The sequence below is a fragment of the Carassius gibelio genome, chromosome A1, assembly GCF_023724105.1.
Source record: "Carassius gibelio isolate Cgi1373 ecotype wild population from Czech Republic chromosome A1, carGib1.2-hapl.c, whole genome shotgun sequence".
Classification (NCBI taxonomy): Eukaryota; Metazoa; Chordata; class Actinopteri; order Cypriniformes; family Cyprinidae; genus Carassius; species Carassius gibelio.
Genome location: NC_068371.1, coordinates 38,587,224 through 38,610,492, shown reverse-complemented (window position 1 = coordinate 38,610,492; position 23,269 = coordinate 38,587,224). Strand labels below are relative to the sequence as shown.

General features: G+C 37.8%; 3 protein-coding genes across 5 annotated transcripts; 1 reads left to right on the top strand and 2 right to left on the bottom strand.

The window, feature by feature from the left end:
- Positions 1-88: 88 nt before the first annotated feature.
- Positions 89-11,893, bottom strand: LOC128020898 (spastin). Of its 2 annotated transcripts, none has more exons than XM_052607701.1 (17): positions 11,403-11,893; positions 9,717-9,800; positions 9,344-9,427; positions 8,119-8,199; positions 7,858-8,015; positions 7,618-7,769; positions 6,677-6,770; positions 6,246-6,320; positions 6,081-6,152; positions 2,517-2,592; positions 2,340-2,431; positions 2,161-2,243; positions 2,038-2,080; positions 1,638-1,717; positions 1,482-1,552; positions 1,353-1,393; positions 89-1,107 (listed from the first exon to the last, which is right to left on the bottom strand). In XM_052607701.1, the coding sequence occupies exons 1-17, from the start codon at positions 11,728-11,730 to the stop codon at positions 982-984; spliced, it is 1,740 nt and encodes a 579-aa protein (XP_052463661.1). In that variant the 5' UTR covers positions 11,731-11,893; the 3' UTR covers positions 89-981. The 2 variants fall into 2 exon arrangements, with proteins under 2 accessions (XP_052463661.1, XP_052463668.1); XM_052607708.1 differs by having other exon boundaries at positions 9,344-9,515; positions 11,403-11,426.
- A 660-nt stretch (positions 11,894-12,553) lies between these two features.
- On the top strand, positions 12,554-14,743 carry LOC128020933 (protein dpy-30 homolog). Its single transcript, XM_052607755.1, has 5 exons — positions 12,554-12,706; positions 13,099-13,139; positions 13,251-13,298; positions 13,457-13,608; positions 14,538-14,743. Exons 1-5 carry the CDS (start codon positions 12,697-12,699, stop codon positions 14,608-14,610), a joined length of 324 nt encoding a protein of 107 aa, XP_052463715.1. The 5' UTR covers positions 12,554-12,696; the 3' UTR covers positions 14,611-14,743.
- A 6-nt stretch (positions 14,744-14,749) lies between these two features.
- Positions 14,750-23,123, bottom strand: LOC128020920 (presenilin-2). Of its 2 annotated transcripts, none has more exons than XM_052607735.1 (11): positions 22,965-23,123; positions 21,750-21,914; positions 21,406-21,614; positions 19,481-19,622; positions 19,272-19,339; positions 18,858-19,078; positions 18,219-18,317; positions 18,059-18,109; positions 17,799-17,918; positions 17,473-17,588; positions 14,750-17,358 (listed from the first exon to the last, which is right to left on the bottom strand). In XM_052607735.1, the coding sequence occupies exons 2-11, from the start codon at positions 21,879-21,881 to the stop codon at positions 17,203-17,205; spliced, it is 1,314 nt and encodes a 437-aa protein (XP_052463695.1). In that variant the 5' UTR covers positions 21,882-21,914; positions 22,965-23,123; the 3' UTR covers positions 14,750-17,202. The 2 variants fall into 2 exon arrangements, with proteins under 2 accessions (XP_052463695.1, XP_052463702.1); XM_052607742.1 differs by having other exon boundaries at positions 18,074-18,109.
- Between the last annotated feature and the right edge of the window lie 146 nt (positions 23,124-23,269).

Genomic DNA, 23,269 nt, shown 5'->3' with positions numbered 1-23,269 from the left:
CACTTGAAATGAAATGAAACAAATGAAATGAAATTGTTGCCCAGTGGCTGGCAAGTTTGACATGGTTTCATTATAAATTATACTAATATTCAGAAAATATTTAGTTTTTATTTTATAGTAACAATATAATTTTAAATATGTAGCTTTTTAACATGCACTTTACAAAAAAAAAAAAAAAAAGTCAAATTTGCTCACTGCAAACATTTCAAAATCTGCCATTAATGATTTATTGAATTCTTAGACTGACATTAACTTCGAAATTACATTCAGATCGTAAAAGTATTTTATTTTTTATAAATATGACGCATCATTTCAAATATTTTTAAACGGTTTTCAAAAAACAACACATTCCAATCTTGCTATCAGTCTGTCAAGAACTTCACAAATGAATCAGATGGTTTCCCGCTTGCTCACTGCAAACATTTAACATTATTAAAGACACCCCAGACTCAAAAAACATTTGTACATGGAGCAATATCATGAATTCAGTACTAGCGGAAGACATTTACGTTCAGTCTCAACTCATGCCCCCTAGTGCTTGGAAATGGAGGGGGAAAAAACTAAAACAAGGAATGCTGGTCAGTCTAAATGGTTTCTAATCAGGAGATCAAACAATACATTCTTTAATTGTACATTGCACACATCATTTCCCATCAGGATTCACTTTATCTAGATAAGAGAGGAACAAATGCATCTGCACCTAGAGCACACAAACGCCACAGACGCCAACTGCTTTATCATCCACACAGCAATGAAGGTGCTGAATTAAAGGAAATGCTTCTTGGCTTTGTAGAAAAGTCTCGTCTCGCTATGCGGTCCACATCGTCTTGAGCTCTGGGTGTATTTGAGTCAAAGAAAATCTCCACCTGAGCTACAAAGACCAGATCCGAGGCAAAAGCAAAGTCATAGAAAAGACAAAATGATACAAATTCCCTCCCAAGATTTTAATTCCACGTCGTCCTTGCATAGAGCGTGTTGGTGTCATACAGCGGTCGTGTCTCCGTACTGTCTGTTCCAGCGGACGTACTGTTCCAGCGTCTGAGGACTGACGCTCCGCTTTATCCTCTTGAGCGAATCCACAAAATCAGAGAAACGGATGTCCCTCATCTGAACAGGAAAAAGACAGGAACGTGAGGGAGAAACACTGCATGATACATGCTGTGATTAAAAATAGAATATGAAAGAACACTTTAAGCAGCATCAAGTAAACTTCTTAATATTTTAAGCCCATTATTGTATGGAAACGTTTGCGGTTGCAAAATGAAAATCTAATTTAGTGTAACTATATAGACATTAGACACTATATATCTTTACATATAGACAATAAAAATATGAAAAACAAAAGTCTGTACCTCATTGGCTGGAATGTTCCTCACTTGTTCAGGCCTCAGTTCTGTGTTGAGAAAGAACAGGACACAATTATCTAGCAAGAAGTCCACCTCTTGACCAAATGTCATGGTATAATCGACATATGAGTGTACCCCGTATAGGACCAAGAGCAGCGTCTTTAGCCAGCGAGGTCAGATCACTGCCGGAGTAACCCTCAGTCATCCTGAAAACACACCGTACAACACAAAAAGACCCAGCATTAATATGCTCATACGCATACTCTACCGAAATATGAAGCGGTGCTTCACCTGGCTAACTGATTCAGCTCTTTCTGAGATAAAGTGTTTCTGTGTTTGCGGAGGAGGTTCTTGAGCAGCTCCAAACGAGTCTGAAACACACACACACACACACACACACACACACAGTCAATTAGTGTTGGTGTTCATGGCTAAATAACTGTAAAACCTAAACCATGAACATTACATTCAAATGACTGCTGTTTTCAAATGTACTACTAAATTAAAGGAAAAATATCAATGCATTACATTCACATTACATTTTACCAGATGCTTTTATCCAAAGCGACTTACAAATGAGGACAAAAGAAGCAATTTAACCAACTGATGTCCATAAATTTAATTAAAATTCACAACCATGATCTGAAAGAGAACCGATCACTTTTGCCCAACCCTGGTGTGAACACAGTACCTCCTCTGTAGGTAAAGCCACATAAATGCGTTTAGCGAATCGCCTGTGAGGGGAAAAGCACATTAGGGGATGTCATTATAAAGGCTTTGAAAGTAAGTGTGTGTGACTGCAGGTCAACGTTACCGAAGAACTGCCTCATCAAGCTCCTGAGGCCTGTTAGTGGCTCCCATCACTAACACACGGTCATCATCTCCGCCTGACTGCACCTACAACACACACACACACACACACACACACCGGGAGAGTCAGACACCAGTGATCAGAAATTGTGTTGAATTTTCAGATAAAACACACACACTTACTCCATCAAACTGGAGGAGGAACTCTGTTTTGAGTCTTCTGCTGGCGTCATGCTCGCCCTCTCTCCTCTCACAGAGCAGACTGTCGATCTCATCTGCACCGAAATCACCATTAATCACGCATTTAAAGAAACACCCAGCTTCTGAAGCAAACGAATGAGTCTGAGTGACAGTTCTCACCGATGAAGATGATTGACGGCTGCAGTTCCCTAGCAACCGCAAACAAAGCCCGAACCAGTTTCTCGCCCTCTCCCACCTGAACACACACACCACAACATGAATACCTTTTTAAGCCACAGTCAAAAGGAGCGCAACACCAACACACAGTGGCTTATTGCCTTCATAAATGGCAGCAACCATAATATGATGCATAAAATAATATTTAGACACCACTAAACAGTATTTATTTAAAACAGTGATATTCAGCCAGCACGAAAACACAGGGAACGCTAGATAAAATGTAAAGCCATAGAAAAAAAAGTTGCAGTACTTCAACAAGTGATTCAAACAAACAGCCATACTGTTGGGAAGCCTGCTGCTTAACCAATGTGACAAGCTTGTTATGATGCAGGGGAGAGATTTTGCATGATAAAACAAAAATTAAAAATAAGTCAATGCTAAACTGAAAAAAACACATGAAAAAGAGACAACCTTCCATCCAGATGCTCGTTTGTCATGGTGTGCCATGAAGAGGAAACACTAACCCTAATGCCAAGAAGAGCTTCCAGTGTGACAATGAACACACAAAATGTGTGAACCAACAGATTGTGGCAACACTTTATAATCATTAAATATTATGGTGAATGACATCAAGTGGACCCTTCCAATATGGCACACGGCTTATGTATAGTGGCCCATAGAAACAGTTGATAATGAAGCATCTATGCAATATACACATCTGTGTTGACATAAACATAAGCTCAGAAGTTTGCCTGACAACCACAAGCCATATTCAAAAAGAAAAGCTTGTAATTAGCATGATAATAGATTAGCAAATTATGTAGGATAACAAACACAGAGTGAATAGTAGTAGTTATTTATTTTGCAGTGGACTCGTCAGTGCTTTATCAGGTCTTACTTTAATCAGCATTTTTGTGATATTTGCCTTAAACTGATTTCTAAGATACTTATTAACTTTATGAAAGGTGATATTTTCCTAACCTTATTTAATGTATGTGTACAATTGACGTCAAATTCTTATTTTATCAGCACACTGATTTAGAATAATAAGAAACTGTATGGTTGTTACCATTTCAATTAAATAAGTTTCAACAAACTCCATCATTCCACTGCAGAGGAAACAGAAGCTGCATCAAAAGTCCCATTTAGTTGTATTTACTCAGAATTTAATGAAGATTAGATGTTTCCATGAATCCATTTAAACAGTAAAATTGCAAATGCATAAATAAGATGAGTAAAATTAATGATTAACTTTTTTTTAACATACAAATATGAAATATTGGGAAAATGCAATTATCCTTTGAAATGTGAAACCAAACCACACCAGTAGGTGGCAGCAAGTCACAGTCTTTCTGAGCGAGTCATTGATTCAACCGATTTGTTCAAATGGCTGATTCATTCAATAAATGCCGCATTTGACAGCCAAAGTCTAATAGATTACCTCCTAGATTCAATGTGAAACTCTTAGTACAAACAAAATAGCGATCATAAACATGCTGAGGTTCAGTAGTTGTAAAAGTTTTTAATATCAATAAATAATAATAATAATAGTGTTCCTGTAGCTCAATAGTGTTCCTGTAGAGCACTGCGCTAGCAAGCAAGCAAGCAAGCGCAAGGTTGGGGGTTCGATTCCCCGGGAACACATGATATGTAAAGATTGATAGCCTGAATGTACTGTAAGTCGCTTTGGATAAAAGCGTCTGCTAAATGCATAAATTTAATTTTTAATTTAATATATGCCGACTCGTGCATATGATCCACTCCGTGCGATCGTGTCTCTGGATCAGAGCCAAAGTCCGGATCAGACTGTGTGCGCTGCCACGGTTCATGTGAAACAACGTGAAACAAGACCTCATTTGCCCCAATCAAAAGCTTATTTACACAGTCTGAATCGTTCCCTATCGTCTACATTGTGCACTAGGAGCCATTCAGTGTAGAGATAAATACTACACTGTGAAAAAGTGACAAATCTTAGCTGGCACTTCAGCGTCTATTTATAGTGCATGGGTGGGCGCTTTACCATTAATGTCAAGCCCTTATACATAAATATATATATATATATATATATATATATATATATATATATACACAATTCATGAAGTAGATGAGGAAAACTAGGATGCTGGGTGTATTCAAAGCACCACCATTACTGTCTAGAGTGTGTGGAATGGTGTGCTGTGATTGGTTGATATATCGCATTCTGCAGAGAAAGGAGACTGGCGTTTGTCACAGTTTGAAAAAAACGGGAAAAAACTTCGCATTTCGCATTTTGCATTTTGCGTAAAATTAAAAATTGCCTTTTCAATACTGGAAACTAATTTAAATGGCATTTATCGCATTTTAGAACCAAACTCTTCATATATAGAATTCATGAAGAGGAGAAAAGAAGGAGAAAAAGGAAGAAAATTATCCCTTTGCTGCTTGGCCCCAAATAAACAGGATAAAAGATATGATAAAGATGTTGCCGAATACAAGATTCAAACATCCAACCTTTTGATTGGAAAGCCAGTAACTTATGATGTGCCACATAAAGCCAATGATGCTGAGGACAGTCTATGAGGAGAGATTCAAAGTGAGAACTCTAAATATATTTGACATGCTAAAAATCATTAAATAGTGCCATGCTGAACTAAAAAGAATACATGAAAACAAGAGGAAAACAATGTACATGGAATACACTCGTGGGAATCGATCCCTCAAACCTCAGGTGCTGTCCGCATATCATGGTGGACCAAGTTTTCCTGATGTTGAGGAAAGATTAAAGGTGAGAACGAACACATTTTTTTTTTAAATGAGTGCAATGCTGTCCTGAAAGAGTAAATGAGAACAAGTGCAATATAATGTCCATGGCATATCAGAAACCATCTGGGCATTCTTTGGTTGGGTGCTTGATGCTTTTCACAGCACCACATGGAAGCCAGATTAGTTTGATAGCAAGAAGACCTTCCAAGGTGAAAAAGCATACACTAGCATGTTAAGTGATTAGCAACACAATTACGCTAGGAAAATATTTTTTGACAATTATTTCAAAAGTTATAGACTTTTTGGGGGAGAAATTATCTTCGAAACACTAGGTGGCGCTCTCTTCAAACTTCACAGATAACTTCAGGATGAGTTGTCAATGATTCATACAAGTGAGGACAGGATAATGATAAATCACAACACATTTCTAAATGGCCGACAGGAAAATTCATCCAATCCTGCAAAAGTGGTATCGGTAGATTCGGCATGACTCAAGATTTCATAGACACATTCACAAATCTTGAAACATGTTCTGACAAACATCTCACTAATTATTAGCAAAAACTGCCATTTTTGAGCGTTCAAGACCTGTAGGTGTGGCGGTCGCCAAATCTGGCAGATGCCCTCAGATCATGGTGCTAAAGAAGAGTGCAATGTTTCATTCTAATAAACTGAAAAGGCACAGTCTCAACCAACTTCGGGTAACATTGCTAACTTAGGATGAATAATAAGAAAACTAACAAACGCTAGAAGGGCTACACACCTTTGCAATTATTTAAGTTACCTTAGACCATCTCTAAGCAACATCTCATGAATACTCACATATTTGGAGGTGAGACTGGCAGCACTGATGTTGAAAAACGTAGCGTTAGATTCCACTGCAACAGCTTTCGCCTGTGAGGAAATGGAAAAGATCAAATTCGGTACTGTTCTTATGGTATATATGTAAAAATGCATCTAAAAAAAGTTTTTTTGACTGTGCTTTACCAGCATGGTCTTCCCATTTCCAGGGGGGCCGAAGAGCAGGAGCCCTCGAGCAGGAGCCCTGAGACCAGTAAACAGCTGGGAAGATCAACATAAAGATCTTTATAATTGTGAATGTTTTCTATGATATTAATTAGCAGCACAGAGTACCAATATTGAAGCATGTAAACAGACAGGAACAAAGAATCAAGTCTGCAGAATACTAAGAATAATTTAACCACCATAAATTTACTAAATACAAAATTTTGATTCACAGTACATTTGTCTGGAGCTAAGTGACATCATCAGTGGTTTTAACGTAGTGTACATGAACCAAAAAAAATAAATAATAATATTTGTTTACCAGCCCAGCAGCCGGCTGCATCAAACTGCTTTCGCTTAAGAAAAAAAAACAGTTTAAACCGGGCCAGATGTTTACAGATGTGGAGACAAACCTCTGGACGAAGAGCAGGCAGGATCACGATTTCCTGCAGTGCCTGTTTTGCCAATTCCTGTCCTGCTATGTCCTCAAACTGCACCGCAGCCCCGCTGAAACAAACACAAGCACAGAAATCATCAGCTCCAATGTTATAACTCCTAACCATTGCATATTATCTCAAAACATATCTCAATATTTTCTTTTTTATATTTATGTCATGATCCTTCAGAAATCAGTCTTATGATCATCATTGTTGAAAACCATTTTTGCTGCTTAATATTTTTGTGGAAACCGTGATACAGCAATCTGCCGAATAGTAGTGTGTAAAGGCTGTTTTTTTTTTAAATGTTCTGGAGAACATCAAATAACCCTGAAAAAAAAAGGATTACAGTTTCCACAAAAATATTAAGCATCACAACTGTTTTTAACACGGATAAACAGAAATGTTTCTTGAGCAGCAAATCAGTAGAAATAAATAGCAATTTACAAAATATTAAAATAGAAAACAGTTATTTTTAATTGTAATAATAATTTCACTTTACTGTATTATTTGATCAAATTAATGCAGTCTTGGTGAAACTTCTTTGAAAAATCATAAAAAAAAAATGATGTTTTTATTTCACTGATGTACTTTAATATGTACTATATATATAATATATATATCTCATATTACTATATGAAATCATTTTTATGTACTCTGTTTAAACAGATGGCTTTAGATGCAATAAATATATACTTATAATATACTTCAAAATAAAGCTTATTTTCCATTAAACACGCAAATTTAATTATTATCATTTATATGCATTATTTTAATAAAACACTGTAATAAACAGTGATATTTAAGTGCAGACTTTTTCTAAACAATTAATATACAACACATTTCTCACAATTCTGTGAACAAAAGTAATGCATTAAAATATCTGCTGTATTTATTTTGAACATTATTAATGTTACCCGTCTACGATCTCATTGAGGATGAGGCTGGCCAGTTTGCTGTCTACATTTTTCAAGTTCAAGTTCTTCACGTCTCTCTTCCTCTGAGGTGACGCAGTGGCGGTGTTGCTGGCTCTAACGTTATGTCTGTTACCGCCTCTTCCCGAAGGCCCCTACAAAAACCAAACAAGCACACAAAGTTCAGACACACACTCTATTCCAAAACCTAATCAGATGAGGTCTGACCCCTGTGGGACGAACCTTCAGGTTGTTCTGAGGGCCGGTCCTGCTGCTGTGACCGGTTGAAGATGTGCGGTGCAGGGCACCCGCGGACGCAGATTTGGGTGGGTTTTTGGGCCGCGGATGGCCTTGACTTGTGATTGTGAGAGTGTCCTTCTTTTTGGAAACTGCTCCACTGCCTGCAGCAACAAGAACATACACAGAAACATGAGTGTTGAATCTCTCTGATCAGAATCTGACACAACACACAGATTTATCTGTGAATCTAAAGCAAACACCCACCTGGACGCAGGTTCCCATTGGAGAAAGACAGGCCAGTGTGATCAGAACAGCCCTCTGCTGGGGACTTCGAAAGCAGTTTGCCTTTGTGATCGCAGAAAAGGAAAGAGACGGAGGAAAAATAGACATTTAAGAGGAAACTGACAGGGTGAAAAGCACATCCAGGTCGCATTTCACTTCAAAATAGGAAAGAAAGAAAATAAATAGAGTGAAATCTATAATTTTATAATTTGTACTTGTTTTATTATGCTTTTCAGGACACTTAAACATTTTACTTTACATTACATAAACAGTACAGCAAAAATACTGTAATTAATTGTTTAGTCAAAAATAACAAATATATGTATGTGTGTGTGTGTGTGTCTGTGTGTGTGTGTGTACTTGTTTTTCTATTCTGGTGGGGACTTAAACCTGAATACACACAGACTCATGGGGACTCGTGTCACGGTGGGGACCTAAATTGAGGTCCCCACGGGTAAACAAGCTAATAAATTACACAGATTGAAGTTTCTTGAAAATCTAAAAATGCAGAAAGTTTCCTGTAAGGGTCAGGGTTAGGGGTAGGGTTGGTGTAGGGCCACAGAAAATACGGTCTGTACAGTATAAAAACCATTACGCCTATGGAGAGTCCCCACGTGTGTGTGTGTGTGTATATATATATATATATATATATATATATATAATACATACTAATAATAGATTATTGTTTTGGCTTTACAGTAAACAAAACAATAAAATAAACCAATAGTCATTATTTTTCTTTGAGTGAACTTTAAATGATTTTTTCTTATGTTTTTAGGGTGACCTGGGCATGTTCTTGATTGGTTGATTAGAACCAAAGCAGGAACACATAGAAGGAGTTATATGCTGATCGAAAAATAAGAACAGAGCGTGTGTGCATGAAACAGTGCTTGATTGAATAAAAGGGAAGTGTTTATTTTTAAAATGCTTACTCACCTCCCACTTTAATGTGCAGAGACAAACATATAAGTCTTCATTTCAACACATTTTTTCTGCCAATGGTCTGGCATGAAATAACACTTCACCTTTATATGATCGGGTTCGGCTGAATCATTTAACAATCACACAGGAGCACAGGCAAGCTTTCACAGAAGAGTGAGGCGAACGGCTCTCTCAGGAGAGCGTGCAAACACAACAACTGACATCATCTCTCAGAAGAGTTGATGAATCAGCAGCACATCCTCGTGACCTCACTGCGTCCGCTTACCCAGAAGCTCCAGCCGGTCTTGGGCCATGGTGAGGTTGCTGGTCATTTTGTTCTGAAGCTTTCTGGCTCTGTCTGCCTTCTCACCTACAAGAGCCAGATGAAGACCTTCTGTCAAACTTATTGAGAGGAAAATAAACTGCAGGGTGGGACTTGGGAACTGATTGATCATGTCCTTATGGAAGAAAACAGGGTCAAGCTTTTTTACAATCAATGCTGTTATAATAGTTTAAACCATGAAATCATGTTAGATGCATTGAAGCATAATACAGGCTGCATTCTGTCATGAAATTAAAAATAAAAGCTAGTGTAATTAAAACACATCACATAGTTTGTTTACACACTACCAGAAATCAATATGACTGAATCATCTCACCAGCTCCAGTGACCTGGATACAGATGCCTTTCTCCAGTTCAGCGATGCCTTTTCTGTACCACTGCACCGCCTGCTTCTTATCACCTACAACACCACATGCTGATTAGACACGTTATATACATACAAAATAATAATAATACTGCAAACCTAAACCAACACGCCTGGGTTTCAGAGTAAAACTTGCAGATGCAGTTCATTTTTCAGCTTTTTACTGTCAGTACCATGCTGTCAATGCTTTATGTTAAAGCTTCAAAAGGAGCTTTAAATTGGAAAAGATGCTCTTAATATAAATATGCACATGCTAAATGTCATGCAGGCCCAGCCATATGGCCCTGAGCATGATGGGATTGAGAAACAGCCAATGAAACTATTGAACGGAGTCGTTTGTTTTCACTGACGCCGCTGGCATCTCTACAGAAAACAACATAAGCACATGATGTGACGAGTGGAACAAATCCAGGTCACAATGTTTCAATGTTCTCATGAATATTTAATGAGGTACTCACTAAGATGGTTTAAATGACAAAAATGACAAGTGTGAAAATCTTGGTTAGTAGTGGATTTAAACCAGGGTTTAAGGACTTTAATGCAGAGTTTGGTGCACAGTGAAAAGCCTTAAAATAAGAAAGAAACAGGAGGTGCCATGATAGAAAAATGTGGGGACAGACATGCAAAACTGAGCCACTTATTCAGTTCTTAACAGAGCTTCAGTACATGGGGCCTCATTTTCCATTCAGCTGCTGATGAGGACATTCCCTGTCGACCTGAATCAGGCCTCTCAACTCTACTGACCTCAGAGATCAAGCCGATTTGGGGTTTAACAGCACCACTGCATCCGAACTGTCTGACTGACCGCCAAGACAGCTCTGGGGCCGGGTTTATCATGGCTGACATCCAAGATCTGATCCCAGATCAGTCATTATCTCAGAGCCGTATTCTTAGTCAAGAGTATAAGCACTTAAAACAGAAACCATGACTATATTTCTCCTGAAAAACCCAGCTTCTGGTGCTTTTAAATGGTTTCTAAATGGATGGTCCAAACCGGTTTAATCATCTGGATGTGACTAGGTCAGCCTGGTTAGGTCTTGCTATAATTATAAATAATTAGCATACGTAACAAATAAACCAGCAATTAATGGTCACTATCCAGCCCACTCTCTATTTATTGGTATCTGCGCTAGCCATTCATATCTTCTGAGTACTCTCACATCAGACTACTGAAATGTCAATCAATGTGGCCGACAAACTACATGATCCTAATTCATTATAATTTAATATATATAAATGTGTGTGTGTGCTCTTGTTTTTGTGACATATCAGGACACAACTCTGTATAATGACATGGGTATGACACGGGTATTACAAAAAGAGGATGACTTATGAGAACATAACCCATGTCCCCATTTTTCAAAACGCTTATAAATCATACAAAATGAGTTTTTTTGAGAAAGTAAAAATGCACAAAGTTTCCTGTGAGGGTTAGGTTTAGGTGCAGGTGTAGGGTCATAGAATATACAGTTTGTACAGTATAAAAACCATTAACGTTACGCCTATGGGATGTCCCCACTTTTCACAAAAGCAAACATGTGTGTTGTTGTTGTTGTTGTTGTTGTGTGTGTGTGTGTGTGTGTGTGTGTGTGTGTGTGTGTGTGTTTTAACATGCATAAAGGTAGTAAAAACAGATACCTTTCTCATCCTCATCGATCTGCAGAGCCAGAGAAATGAACTCAAACGCTTGTTTGTGGTAGTTTCGGATCAGCTCTGCGGTTTCCTCACAGTCCTCGGACCCGTGGTCTTTGGATCTGGTCGCCATGGTTAGGCGGATCGGCCGGGACAGCCACCAGAGGAGCAGCAGGAGAGCTCGCAGCAGGGACACCGGGAGCCGGTAGACGGTTCGGAGGAAGCAGCGCAGCCGATCCAGCGGAGTCCGTCCGGTTCTGTCAGACACCTGTCCGTGGGTGCGTCCTCCTGCACGCGCTGATCCTCTTCGTCTCGGTCGGTCCCCAGAATTCATTCACCCTACTCGGGCTCTCCATACCATAACTGGCCAGGAGTTTGACAAAGAAGGGCTATATTTCTCTGCTATGTCGGTTTGTTTTTTGCCAGCATCGATCGATCTCGGAAGTCTCTGAATATGGTCTCACGCTAATGACGTACACCACATCGCGTCGCGGGCATTAAGCGGAAGAGAAAGAGAGAGAAAAAAACAAGTTGTATTTTCATGGAGTAACGTTACATAAAATGAAATTGTCCTGGCCCATTTTTACATGTCTTATTAAACAAGTATGAATTTATAAGAAAGCAGGATATCAGAGCATCCGCTTGTATTATTACATATAACTTTGAACCCCTGCTGGAAGTGAAGCGTAATTTTCCGTTTTTTTTATTTTATATAATAATCTTTTGTGTTTTCACATTTTCTCACAATTTCTTATTTACACAATTTAACTAAATGTTGTAAAATGTTCATATTTCTGTCATTACGTTAATATGAATGTCATCAGTTTATTTATTTATTTTTATTTTATTATTATAGATATTTTTTACTGTTTTATTTTATTTGTTTATTTATATTTTTCGTGTTTACAAAGACTATCCTTGTAATCACAAACGATAGTGATTGGCACACTTTCTCAATCGCGGCAGTGTTGCCAGGTCCATGATGAAGTGACCCCAATAACGTGATATTTAGATCCTGATTGGGCGGGTTTTGTTGTGACAACCTGGCAACCCTGAATCCCAGCGTAAAGTAACGTGTCGCGTAACCAAACCGTTAAAGTTTATCTTCATCAGTGGTTTGGATAATGCTTTACACCTGAATAATACTAATAAGAAACGCAATATGAATACACTGTAAATAGTTAAAAACAGGAGACTTATTATAGTCCTCGCCCATTTTAGAACCACGCTCGCGTCGCGTCTTTCAATCGTGTGATTTGCGCATGCGCTACGTCAATTGCGTAGAAACCAACAACAAACAATGGCGGACGGTAAGTGCTGTTTCTGAGCTTTGTGACTTATTTTGCTCTGATGAATTGTGCAGTGGTAATATTTGCTGTAGTTCTAGACCTAGTCAGAGTTAGGATACGGTTATGAGTGCTATATCTCTTGATTATGAGCATTATTGTGAGCGTTGAGCTTTTTTGTAGTTTCCCATTGAATCCCGCCATTCACTGCAGTGTGTGAGTGTACATACATGCACATACAGGTGGAGATTACTGTGTGCTTGAGTTTCTAAACCTGTTATTATGGTCATTTCTCAATGAGACCAGACGGTTTTATTATGATGCCTGTACAAAAATGACTGTAGCGGTACCAGCATAAAAAATACTGTGATTTATGGTGTTAGTGTAGCTCAATTGTTTTATGTTGATCCTTTCAGAACACACTGATGCTGAGCAGAGCATGGAGGGACACACTCCTGTGAGCAGCATTACACGATTTCATTACAGGAAGACTCTGTCTTCAATACAAGTGAAGCACTGTCAGTTTGCCTCGTTCAGGTGTTGTTATTGAATTTCTTGTTTATTTTAGGTCCCAGAAAATCCTCATGCAGAATATGGCCTCAGTGAAAACATCCAGGTACAACATCAGAACTGTTTTGTTTTTCAGTTTTGGGAATATATATTGACAGTCTTAAAAACTGCATTTGAAAAAACATTCAGAATTGGTTGCAGTGTGAATAAAGTCTTTCTTCTATGATTGTATTATAACTTCTGTGCTTCTGTGTGTTTGTCTAGAGAATAGTGGAGAATGAGAAAACAACGGCTGAAAAGGTCATCAAACAGAAGGTGGACCCTCAGACCCTGCAGAGCCTTCCTACACGAGCGTACTTGGATCAGACCGTGGTTCCTATTCTCCTGCAGGGCTTGTCAGTTCTGGCCAAGGAAAGGTCTGCATTAGTGCACAGACTTCTTGCTTAGTTCATTCCAAACACAAAACTACATGAACATGATTTTTATTTTAGTTTTTTGGATTAAGATTGCCTCAAAGGAATGGTTCACCCAAAAATGTCTCAGTACTCACTCTCAGGCCATCAAAGATTTATTTCTTCATCAAAACAGATTTGGAGAAACGTAGCATCACATCCTCACCAATGGATCCTCTGCAGTGAATGGGTGCCGTCAGAATAAGAGTCCAAACAGCTGATAAAACATCACAATAATCCACAACACAAATCCAGTCCATCAATTAACGTCTTGTAAAGTGAAAAGCTGCATGTTTGTAAGAAACAAATCCATCATCAAGGAGTTATAACCATAGTATCCTGCCAAAATATGAGTCGATATTTAATGAATCCAGCTTTCTCCAATGAAAATCTTCTGTTGTCTCTTACATCAAAATCAACAGACATGTTTGTTTAAAGCTGTTTTGAATGTTTTTCGCTTATAAACGGTGCATATTTCTCTACTTATTCAGATGAGCAGTCTTTATGACAGAGACAATATTTTAACCAGAAGCAAAAATAAAAATATAGTTAAAATCTTAATGATGCATTTGTTTCTTACAAACACACAGCTTTTCACTTCACAACTTCACAAGACATCAGCTGATGATGTTTTTATCAGATGTTTGGACCCTCATTCTGACGGCACCCATTCACTGCAGAGGATCCATTGGTGAGCAAGTGTTTCAATGCTACATTTTGACAAATCAGTTCTAATGAAGAAATAAACTACATCTTGGGTGGCCTGAGGCTCAGTACATTGCTGAATCTACACTATGTAAACATAATGAAACTATTTAGCCTGACCAAATTAACATTACTTCCTTGCATCATTTAAGTTCATGTATTTAATTTCACTCTCCATCTTCCTTCAGGCCTCCGAATCCCATAGAGTTTTTAGCTGCATTCTTACTGAAGAACAAGTCTCAGTTTGAGGAACGGAATTAAAGGCACAGCGTGCGATGTAACCCCAAGTCTTTCAGTTTTTTGTTTTGTGTTGTGAACTTATATGTAATGGTGTCAAACTCTTCAAATTGTTTGTTTGTAGTTTTTTTAAGCTCTAATAAAAAGTTCAAGCAGCCATATGTTTCACTAGTGTGTTTATTCTTTATTTGGTAATTGACAAGGCAGCTAAAACTTACACTAAATTGGCTTGGCATAAACAAAGTTCCAGTATAGGAAAAATCCTTAATTCCCATTTATTAGCTTGATATTTTATTATTACACGACACCAGGCATTGTGCATAACAATAACAAAAACGAGAGAGAAAGGGAAACAATTCCTTTTAACTGTGAACTTATAAAAACAATCTCAAATTGAATCTGTAGTAAATATAATTTCTTTCTTCAGTATAAAGATTAAACGCTTTCAGCATATGCAAAATATTCCTAAATCACTCAAAGCACATCTGTTTCTCAAGCAGCTGTAATCACCATGTCCGTGAAAGATCTCTATATTCGTAAAGCAGTATAAAAACGTAGGATGGCAATCGTTTATTTCCATTCAGGTAACAGCTGATAAAAAAGGAACATGTTTATAAAGCCGAGAGGGGATCAATTTACAGCAAATGACTATACAGTAAAGGATCAACACCTTTTCAGTCAGTTTGAGAAATGCATACTAAATTTATAGATGACTTTTTACATTGAGTGTGATGTTTAACTGAAGATGCTATGAAAAACAAGAAAAATACATTGTTACTGACCTGAAACTTAGTAAACTAGAGTAAAAGTATTCCATCTCTAACATATTGCAACTCCAGTGCACTAGCTCTCGTGTGCAATTTCAATGGCACAGAATAACAACAAAGCAAGGCACCAACAATTTCTAAGATCTGGCATACCTGATACGGCTCTAGAAGAAATCCTAGATATACGTTCCCAGTGTACTTATTTGCACAGTTTGTGGATAAATGTAAACCCAAAACTTGGTCAAATTTGTAAACCGATGCCTGCAAATGTGCATTTCAACCAAAAGTGTTTTTTCAGTAACTGATTTTGATCATGTTTCAGGACTAGAGCTGGGTGATATAGCTTAGGAAATATCAAATACATCATCAGTGTCTTAGTATATTTTACATCCATTTGACATTATTCAATTGATATCTTGATATTTATGAATTTGGGTAAGACTTTAAAATAAAGTTTCTTAACTACATAAGGACATGGTTGACTACATTAGTTAGCATGATCAACAATGAAAAAGATTTCTATGACATTTATTAATATTAGTTCACGTTAACTGAAACATTTACTGAAACACAATTAAAATCAAAAGTTGTCTCTGTTCATATTAATTAATGGACCGGAGCTAACATTGAATAATAATGACTAGTTGTTAATGTTAACTAAAATGAATACATTTTGAATGTATTGCTCTTTGCAAATTAATGTTATTTAAAGCATTACTTTTGCCTAGTAATAAATAGCAATATTTACCAACATATTTTTACTAAAATCATAATACATGAAAAAAAAAAAGTTATATGAATATGTAATGAGTAATCACTGAATATTTTTAATTTAATTTAGTGAAATAGACCTTTCAAACTGATTAAAATATACTTTAAGGCCATTTTTACTACAGAAGTAAATGACAAACACTAGTATTAAAACATCTTTGCATTAACACTCTTCAGTCGCAGGACTTATAATTTCACTAAAACTGATCAAAACATTTTTACAAATGCTGCAGTTCGGTCTGGTTTGGTTTTTCTAGTTCAGTGTTATTTCTGTGTTTTTGAGGCTACTTAAACACAACATTTCCAAAACATTTATGTCTTTATGAATAAAATCACATTTCTCGAGATTGCGGTTTTGGTACCAATCATTTGTAGCAATCTGGAATTGTTAACGTGTTTTATTTTAGGTGTTATTTCTAGGCTTAGAACAATGTGCTGCAAACAAAATTAAACATTGTGAAATGTAATCGTAAATAAAAAATGAATATTTCTGAATATTAAATATATCACCCAGCCTTATGTAGGTCAAATCAAATATGCTGATCCAGGATCATATCCTGCTTGCCAAAATCATGATTTCAACCTGCCATAAAGTCAATGATTATAAAAATGAAATTATGCAGGAAAAATGATTTGTGTGATTAGTTTATTATGCTGTAACCGCTGACAAACCTACAGCACTCACTCAGAACATCAGCTGCATGTAAGCCACATATACAGACTACTGTCTCACGACTGAATCGAGCAGCAATCTGTTCTCCTCTGTAGAAGTTATTTATGAAAAAGAGCCTTTATTTACTGCATCAGTAAGTACAAAAGAAGAGTAAATCACTGTATATTCTTAAGAGCTGATGTGCAGCTTTTCAAAAAAAGCCAAAATACCAATGCAAGGATGCATGAAAACACAAATGAAATCGGTTTACTTGTTTTGACACATTTTACACGTTCATTCACTCACCTAGAGCGTATCAGAAATATCAGAAACCTTGCGGATTCATAGGAACTAAAAACCTATGAATCTCATTGAAACATAAAGACTGTTTTCTGATAAAGCCCTTCATGTGTCAGTGGGTTTCTGTCAGATGTAGTATTGGTGGGCTGCCAGACTGTCCATGAAGGGCCGTACCAGATTGTCCGTGGAGAAGTAGAAGACCAGGCCGAAGGTGATGGAGATGGGAAGAGCCGGCAGAGCCTTCTTGAAAATGGCCAGAAGGAGAAGCGTCAGGCACAGTCCCTGCAAAACAACCAGGACACAACATAACATCAGCCATTTCTTCTGCTCCGTTTCAAAACCTAGTGAGCTGTTCACATGCCATGATGGATCTCACATTGTAGTTGTGCTACTCACAATGAGAATGGCCACGAAACAGGCCAGTGTGGTGTTCCAGTCTCCTCCGTTGGCAGCCGCCTTTCCCACCAGGACACTGTAGAAGATGAAATCACCAAGACCCAGCTTCACCCCTCCTGTGAGACAGAAGACAACCAACAGGCATTTCAGCATATGACACTAGAATGAAAAATAGTTCAACCTATTTTTCAGGTTTCCTTTGATTCCCTGGGGCATTTTTAACTAGTTCACCTCATTGTCACTGGACATTCTCTACACAGTTAAGTATTATAAGCAAAGAATATGATCTGTATGACACTGAGGCTGTAGTCACAGAAACCACATACGGTCTTCTTCAAGGTCCTCTTCTGCTGAAAACCGCCGCCTCCCTCCCAGAGCTGCATCATCCTCTGACTCCACCCCTTCCTGTGCCAGGGCTCCGCCCTCATTACGCTGCCTTTGATCAGCTGAGAGGACAACAACAGCTTATTCACCATTATCTAGGTTAAAGAGATTACATTCCACTTTCTAAACAAACAATTTCAAGGTCTTGGTAAAAAGTACTAAAATATTATTAAAGTGCTTGTAAAAAATGAATGCAGCTCACCAGAATTTGGATTACTAGAATCAGCCATTCCAACCATCCAAACCATGGCAGCTGAGAAAAAAAAGACTTTGATTAGTGCATGACCCATCTTGACTGGACTTATCCAATATGTTGTGAGTCTGTATGCTGCATGTTCTGGGTTTCATTTTTCAGGATTTACATGAATATATGAGTGCAGGGAAAATTGGCTCGTTTCTTTCTTGAGCAGTCTCAACCAGCATCCTCAAAGGGCCTTTTGGAGAGAGTACCGCTATCAGATCTGGAAAATAAACACACAAACCGTGAAACAATCATGTGCACTAATCCCACAGATATGAGCATTTTCAGTGATAAAAAAAGAAGACATTTCTGTATCACTCCAGAAAAATACAAAATATATGTTCTGTACCTTTAAGAACTGATTTTTTAATGAGGGATACCAAAAATTACAATTCTGTTATAATGTACTCATGTTGTTCCTAAAATGTATGCGTTTCTTTCTTCTACAGAACATAAACGAATATATTCTGAAAGATGGTGAAAAAATACAATGCAAATCAATGGGAACCATAACTGTTAACAACATTCTTCACAGTATTATTTCATGTTCCACACAATAAAGAAAGTCAAAGAGGTTTGGAACAAGGGTGATTACAGTTTAAATCGTTACAGAATTTTAATTTTTGGTTTGATTAACCCCTGAAAGAAATAATAATCCTTGTTCTAAACGTGAATGAGAGTCACTGTATAGGATGTGACACAGAAGTTGAAGAACAAATGCAGAAGCAGGTGGTTTGTGGTCAATCTTCTGGCACCATACCATATATGGAGATGGCTCCCAGTATGACCCATGCTGACCATTCGGGCAGGTATTTGATGAAGATGAGAGCCATGAGGGCACTGATGATAATGAGGTACGCCTGCTGCAGCTGCAACGGCCCTTTCCAGTGAATGCAGATCATTCCCACTACGCCGAAATTCCAGATGATCATCGCTAACGTTGGGTAGTCCATTGCCACATTATACGTCTTGAACACCTCGCTGAAAAGGGTTTGACAACACATTTGAATCAACTAAATCAAATCAAATGATTTGGCAAAAATCATAATCATTATATTAATTCCAATAGTTCCAAATTCTGTTATTCTGCTTTTTTAATGTATTGAAGGTGATTATTCAAACATTGTGATCATGACACAATGTTACAAGAAAGCAAAGCTCAGCAGAATCTCACCCCAGATACATGAAGCTGAACCAGAAGAGCAACATCAGTGAAGACAGAATCAGCCAGCCATGAATGAACTGCACACACACACACACACAGATAAACACCTCAGAAAACATAGCTAGGATTTTTACTAGTTTAGTTATAGTGTTATAATCATAAAGTCCCAGTCAAAACCACAGAACTCTATAGTGTGGTAGTAATAAAGAGGATCTCACTTTATAGCAGCGATACTTATAAAGCACCACCAGTATTATCGTCATGAAGACAATGACACTGATCATGACGATGGTGTTGAGGAACGAGTTCAAGAGCCTCTGACCGACAGAGTTCGGATCCTCTTCGAACGGCGTGTAGATACTGCAATACACACACACACCATGACTTCACTGCATACATATTTGCTTCTCTGTAAAGGACTGACTGAAATAAGAAAACTCTGTAAAGAACATTAGTATTTTATACATGTTATAATGTTATTAAAATAGTAATAAAACAAAAGAAGTAAATGAAAGCAAATGAAAATGTAATTTTTTTTTACATAAAAAAGTCAATATTATATTAAAAAACAAAAATAACAAAAAAATTTCTAAGGCAGTAAAACAGAAAAATATATTTCTTTGATTTTAATTATTTTTTGTTCTTTTGTTTTTTATATGATGTTTTTAAAATTTTAACAAAAGAAAAAAATACGTTACGCTAAAAAAACATTTTACTTTTTATTAAAGGGGGTGGGGGGGGTGAAATGCTATTTTATGCATACTGAGTTTTTTTACACTGTTAAAGAGTTGGATTCCCATGCTAAACATGGACAAAGTTTCAAAAATTAAGTTGTATGTTTGAAGGAGTATTTCTGTTCCAAAAATACTTCTTCCGGTTTGTCACAAGTTTCGGAAAGTTTTTTTCGAGTATGGCTCTCTGTGACGTTAGATGGAGCGGAATTTCCTTATATGGGTGCTAAGGGCACTTCTGCTGGAAGAGCGCGCGCTCCCGTATAGCAGAGCAGAGAGAGGCTGTGCACAGACAATCACTGATCAGAGCGAGAGCGTCGCGAAAAGTCACAAAAGGAGTGTATTTTTGGTTGCCAGGGCAAGACAACCCTGCACAGATTACCAAAAAAAAAAAAACAGCATTAAGGGACCAGTGGATGGAGTTTATTTTTACAGAGCATCAACGGAGTTGTGCAAGTGTTTGTGTTTGTTCCCTGCATTTCGAAGATGCTTGTTTTACAAACAAGGCCCAGTTTGACGACGGATTTGCGTATCGTTTATTTCTTAAGGATGATGCAATCCCAACGGAAAAGGGTCACGATCGTGTGTTGGAACTGCATGCGGTGAGTAAAACTGCTTCAAATATCTCTGCCTTCTTCTTAGTGCATCCCCTCCCATGCCGGAGACCCGGGTTCGAGCCCCGCTCGGAGAGAGTCGTTGCTGCTGCTGCTCTCGTTCAGTTTCAGCCTCTGGATCTGATTCTGGATCATAAATAAACGGCTGAATCTGAATGTTAGCCATGGTTTGTTTTGGATGATAGTTTTTTCCTCAAGGTAATGTCACAGCTTGCAAACGCTTTCAAGCCTACTGGCGCTCGTGATTCTTTAGCTCCGCCCACACGTCACGCCTCCAGCGGCTCGTGTTTTTCCGGGAAAAATCGGTACAGACTATCTTTCTCTTATGAATATAATAAAACTAAAGACTTTTTGGAGTTATGAAGGATGCAGTACTACTCTATAGGTACTCAAGATAAACAGGATATTGAGTGAAAACGAGCATTTCATCCCCCTTTAAATAATGCTCAGCATTTCAATAGCAATATCGTATAGACCATAATAGCATTTCTGGATCTGGATCTGCCTAAATCAGTAAATATTAGAAGCAGATACTTTCATATTTAACTTTTTTCTGTGGCTAAGATGGGTACAAAACTGTCAAATCATGCTTCGATTTGTGCTTTTTAGTGCTCGACATTAATTATTTTAATGTTATGGTTGATAACTTCTGATATTATTTTGTTTTTTAAGATAAATATACCTTGTAAAACAATATTCCATGGAAAAATAACAGCATATAAGTTTTGAACGCCATGATGATGAATAACAAACAACAGATTTTTTCATTTTTGGCTGAACAGGTAACAAAGCACGTACAGCCGCTGTGAGGTCTTCTCCGAGTAGAAACTGACGGACTTGATTGTTGCCACCACGACCACCATGCAGAGCGTGACGGGGATGAAGAGCATGATAACGTGCTTAGCGCCATATTTGAGGGTCAGCTCCTCTTCCTCTCCCTCAGGAGTGGCCGCTCTCTCTTGCTCCACCGGCCCTGGCTCGTCCAAACCTGAGCTGACTGACCTCCGCTGCGGGATTAAAGGAGAGGATGAGAAAAATTTGATTTGTGGATCCAGATACGGATCAGACGCAATTTAACAACTCTATATAAGCACACGTCAAGCTCTTTCAAAAGATAGGAAGGAGAACTCATGTCCACTTACCTGTTTGCTGTCTGTTTCCTGGGGGAGAGACATATCATGATCTTGGTTGTACGAGGGGATGGTTGGGCTTTCACACTGGACCAGAGCAGACCTCTCGTTGTAGGAGTCCTCTTCACTGTCTGAGGTATTCATGAAGAGAAGGTGACAGAAGCCAAATGCCCAGAGCTACAACAAGTGCATCACGCCAGATGAATAAGTGTCAGCATCATAGAAAAACAACAGTAACACCACAGTTTCATTTTTTGTGGACTTTAGCATGATAGTAATGCCTTGTGGCATTTAAGTACCATGGTTTATGAAAAAGATAATACTATACTAGTATAGTTGAAATATATATATATATATATATATATATATATATATATATATATATATATCACTGATCTCTTTTGAAGTGCTTTTTCTTGATGCACTAATAATTATTTTAATGTCATGGCAAATAATTGATAAATGACTGAAATTATACACTCATTATCTGCTATAAAAACAAGTCAACTGTAAGTCAGTAACTGATATGCTGCTGATGTATTGTATTTCTCTAGTGTTTCTTTAGGGATGAAATATGATAGATTGGAGCTTCAGTGTGAACACTTTTATGAAACGGACAAAAGAAAATAGATTTTAAAATATCCATCTGTATCGGCTAAATTTCCAAATCATATGTTAATAAGACATTACCATCTTATCAATGTTCCATAATAGTACTACTGTTCTTCAATAAATGGATTACAAATTAAAGACAGAAAAAACGTGGATCTTTTAAAACGAATAATAATCTTTGGGACAAACACACGCGTTTATCCCCATTTACAATGACTGTAAACCGCCCCTGCTCTTACTCATTATACTGTCATATTCTAATAATGTTCCACAAAACCACATCAAATCATGTATCATGGTCTATGTCTGCCCAACACTAGCACAGTGTTATTTACACCCCGGACGCGAGCGGAGCGACAAAATACTATAGAACTTATTATAATCAGTGACGCAGTCTACACTGGAAGCCGCGCGACAATCCCCGACAAAACACTGCTGCTGTTGCGTTCTATTTATGACGTATTGACACACATTTCAAGTGATTTTCAACGGTCGCTTTGTCGCGTCCAGACAGATTTAAATGACACCGGTGTATGTGTCTGGAAACCCAGCTCCTCCCCGCGTCTGAAGTAAAACCACATCTGATGAAGCGTACAGGTGAGAATAATGAAATACCTTCAAATACGACCGTATTTACATGAATGACAATCCAGCAGCGATTTTTGCAGAAAGACTCCGTCAAAACATCGCGAATCCCAATGAGGAAGTGATGCCGATCAGCTGATCCTCACCACCCCACGTGAGGCTGGAGCGCGTGACGTCAACTGACCACATTTCAGCAAATCTATACATTAAAAAGCTCAAAAAGGATATTTTCTCTAGTTGCTCTTTTCTGTGACACCTCTGATGAAACTGTAGTTCATCTTTTTTGGTATTATCCTTTTACGAAAATGTTTTGGCAAGATGTTTTAGGATTTATT

Excerpts from the sequence above, each read along its gene's own strand:
- LOC128020898 (XM_052607701.1), bottom strand. The coding sequence starts at position 11,730 with ATGAATTCTGGGGACCGACCGAGACGAAGAGGATCAGCGCGTGCAGGA. Across the intron at positions 6,771-7,617 it reads CTCAATGAGATCGTAGACGG|CGGGGCTGCGGTGCAGTTTG; the intron begins GTAACATTAATA and ends TGTTTGTTTCAG. Across the intron at positions 1,108-1,352 it reads GGAACATTCCAGCCAATGAG|ATGAGGGACATCCGTTTCTC; the intron begins GTACAGACTTTT and ends TTTCCTGTTCAG.
- LOC128020933 (XM_052607755.1), top strand. Across the intron at positions 13,299-13,456 it reads GCCTCAGTGAAAACATCCAG|AGAATAGTGGAGAATGAGAA; the intron begins GTACAACATCAG and ends GTGTTTGTCTAG. Across the intron at positions 13,609-14,537 it reads TCAGTTCTGGCCAAGGAAAG|GCCTCCGAATCCCATAGAGT; the intron begins GTCTGCATTAGT and ends ATCTTCCTTCAG.
- LOC128020920 (XM_052607735.1), bottom strand. The coding sequence starts at position 21,881 with ATGAATACCTCAGACAGTGAAGAGGACTCCTACAACGAGAGGTCTGCT. Across the intron at positions 19,340-19,480 it reads ATAAGTATCGCTGCTATAAA|TTCATTCATGGCTGGCTGAT; the intron begins GTGAGATCCTCT and ends GTGTGTGTGCAG. Across the intron at positions 19,079-19,271 it reads TTCAGCTTCATGTATCTGGG|CGAGGTGTTCAAGACGTATA; the intron begins GTGAGATTCTGC and ends AACCCTTTTCAG.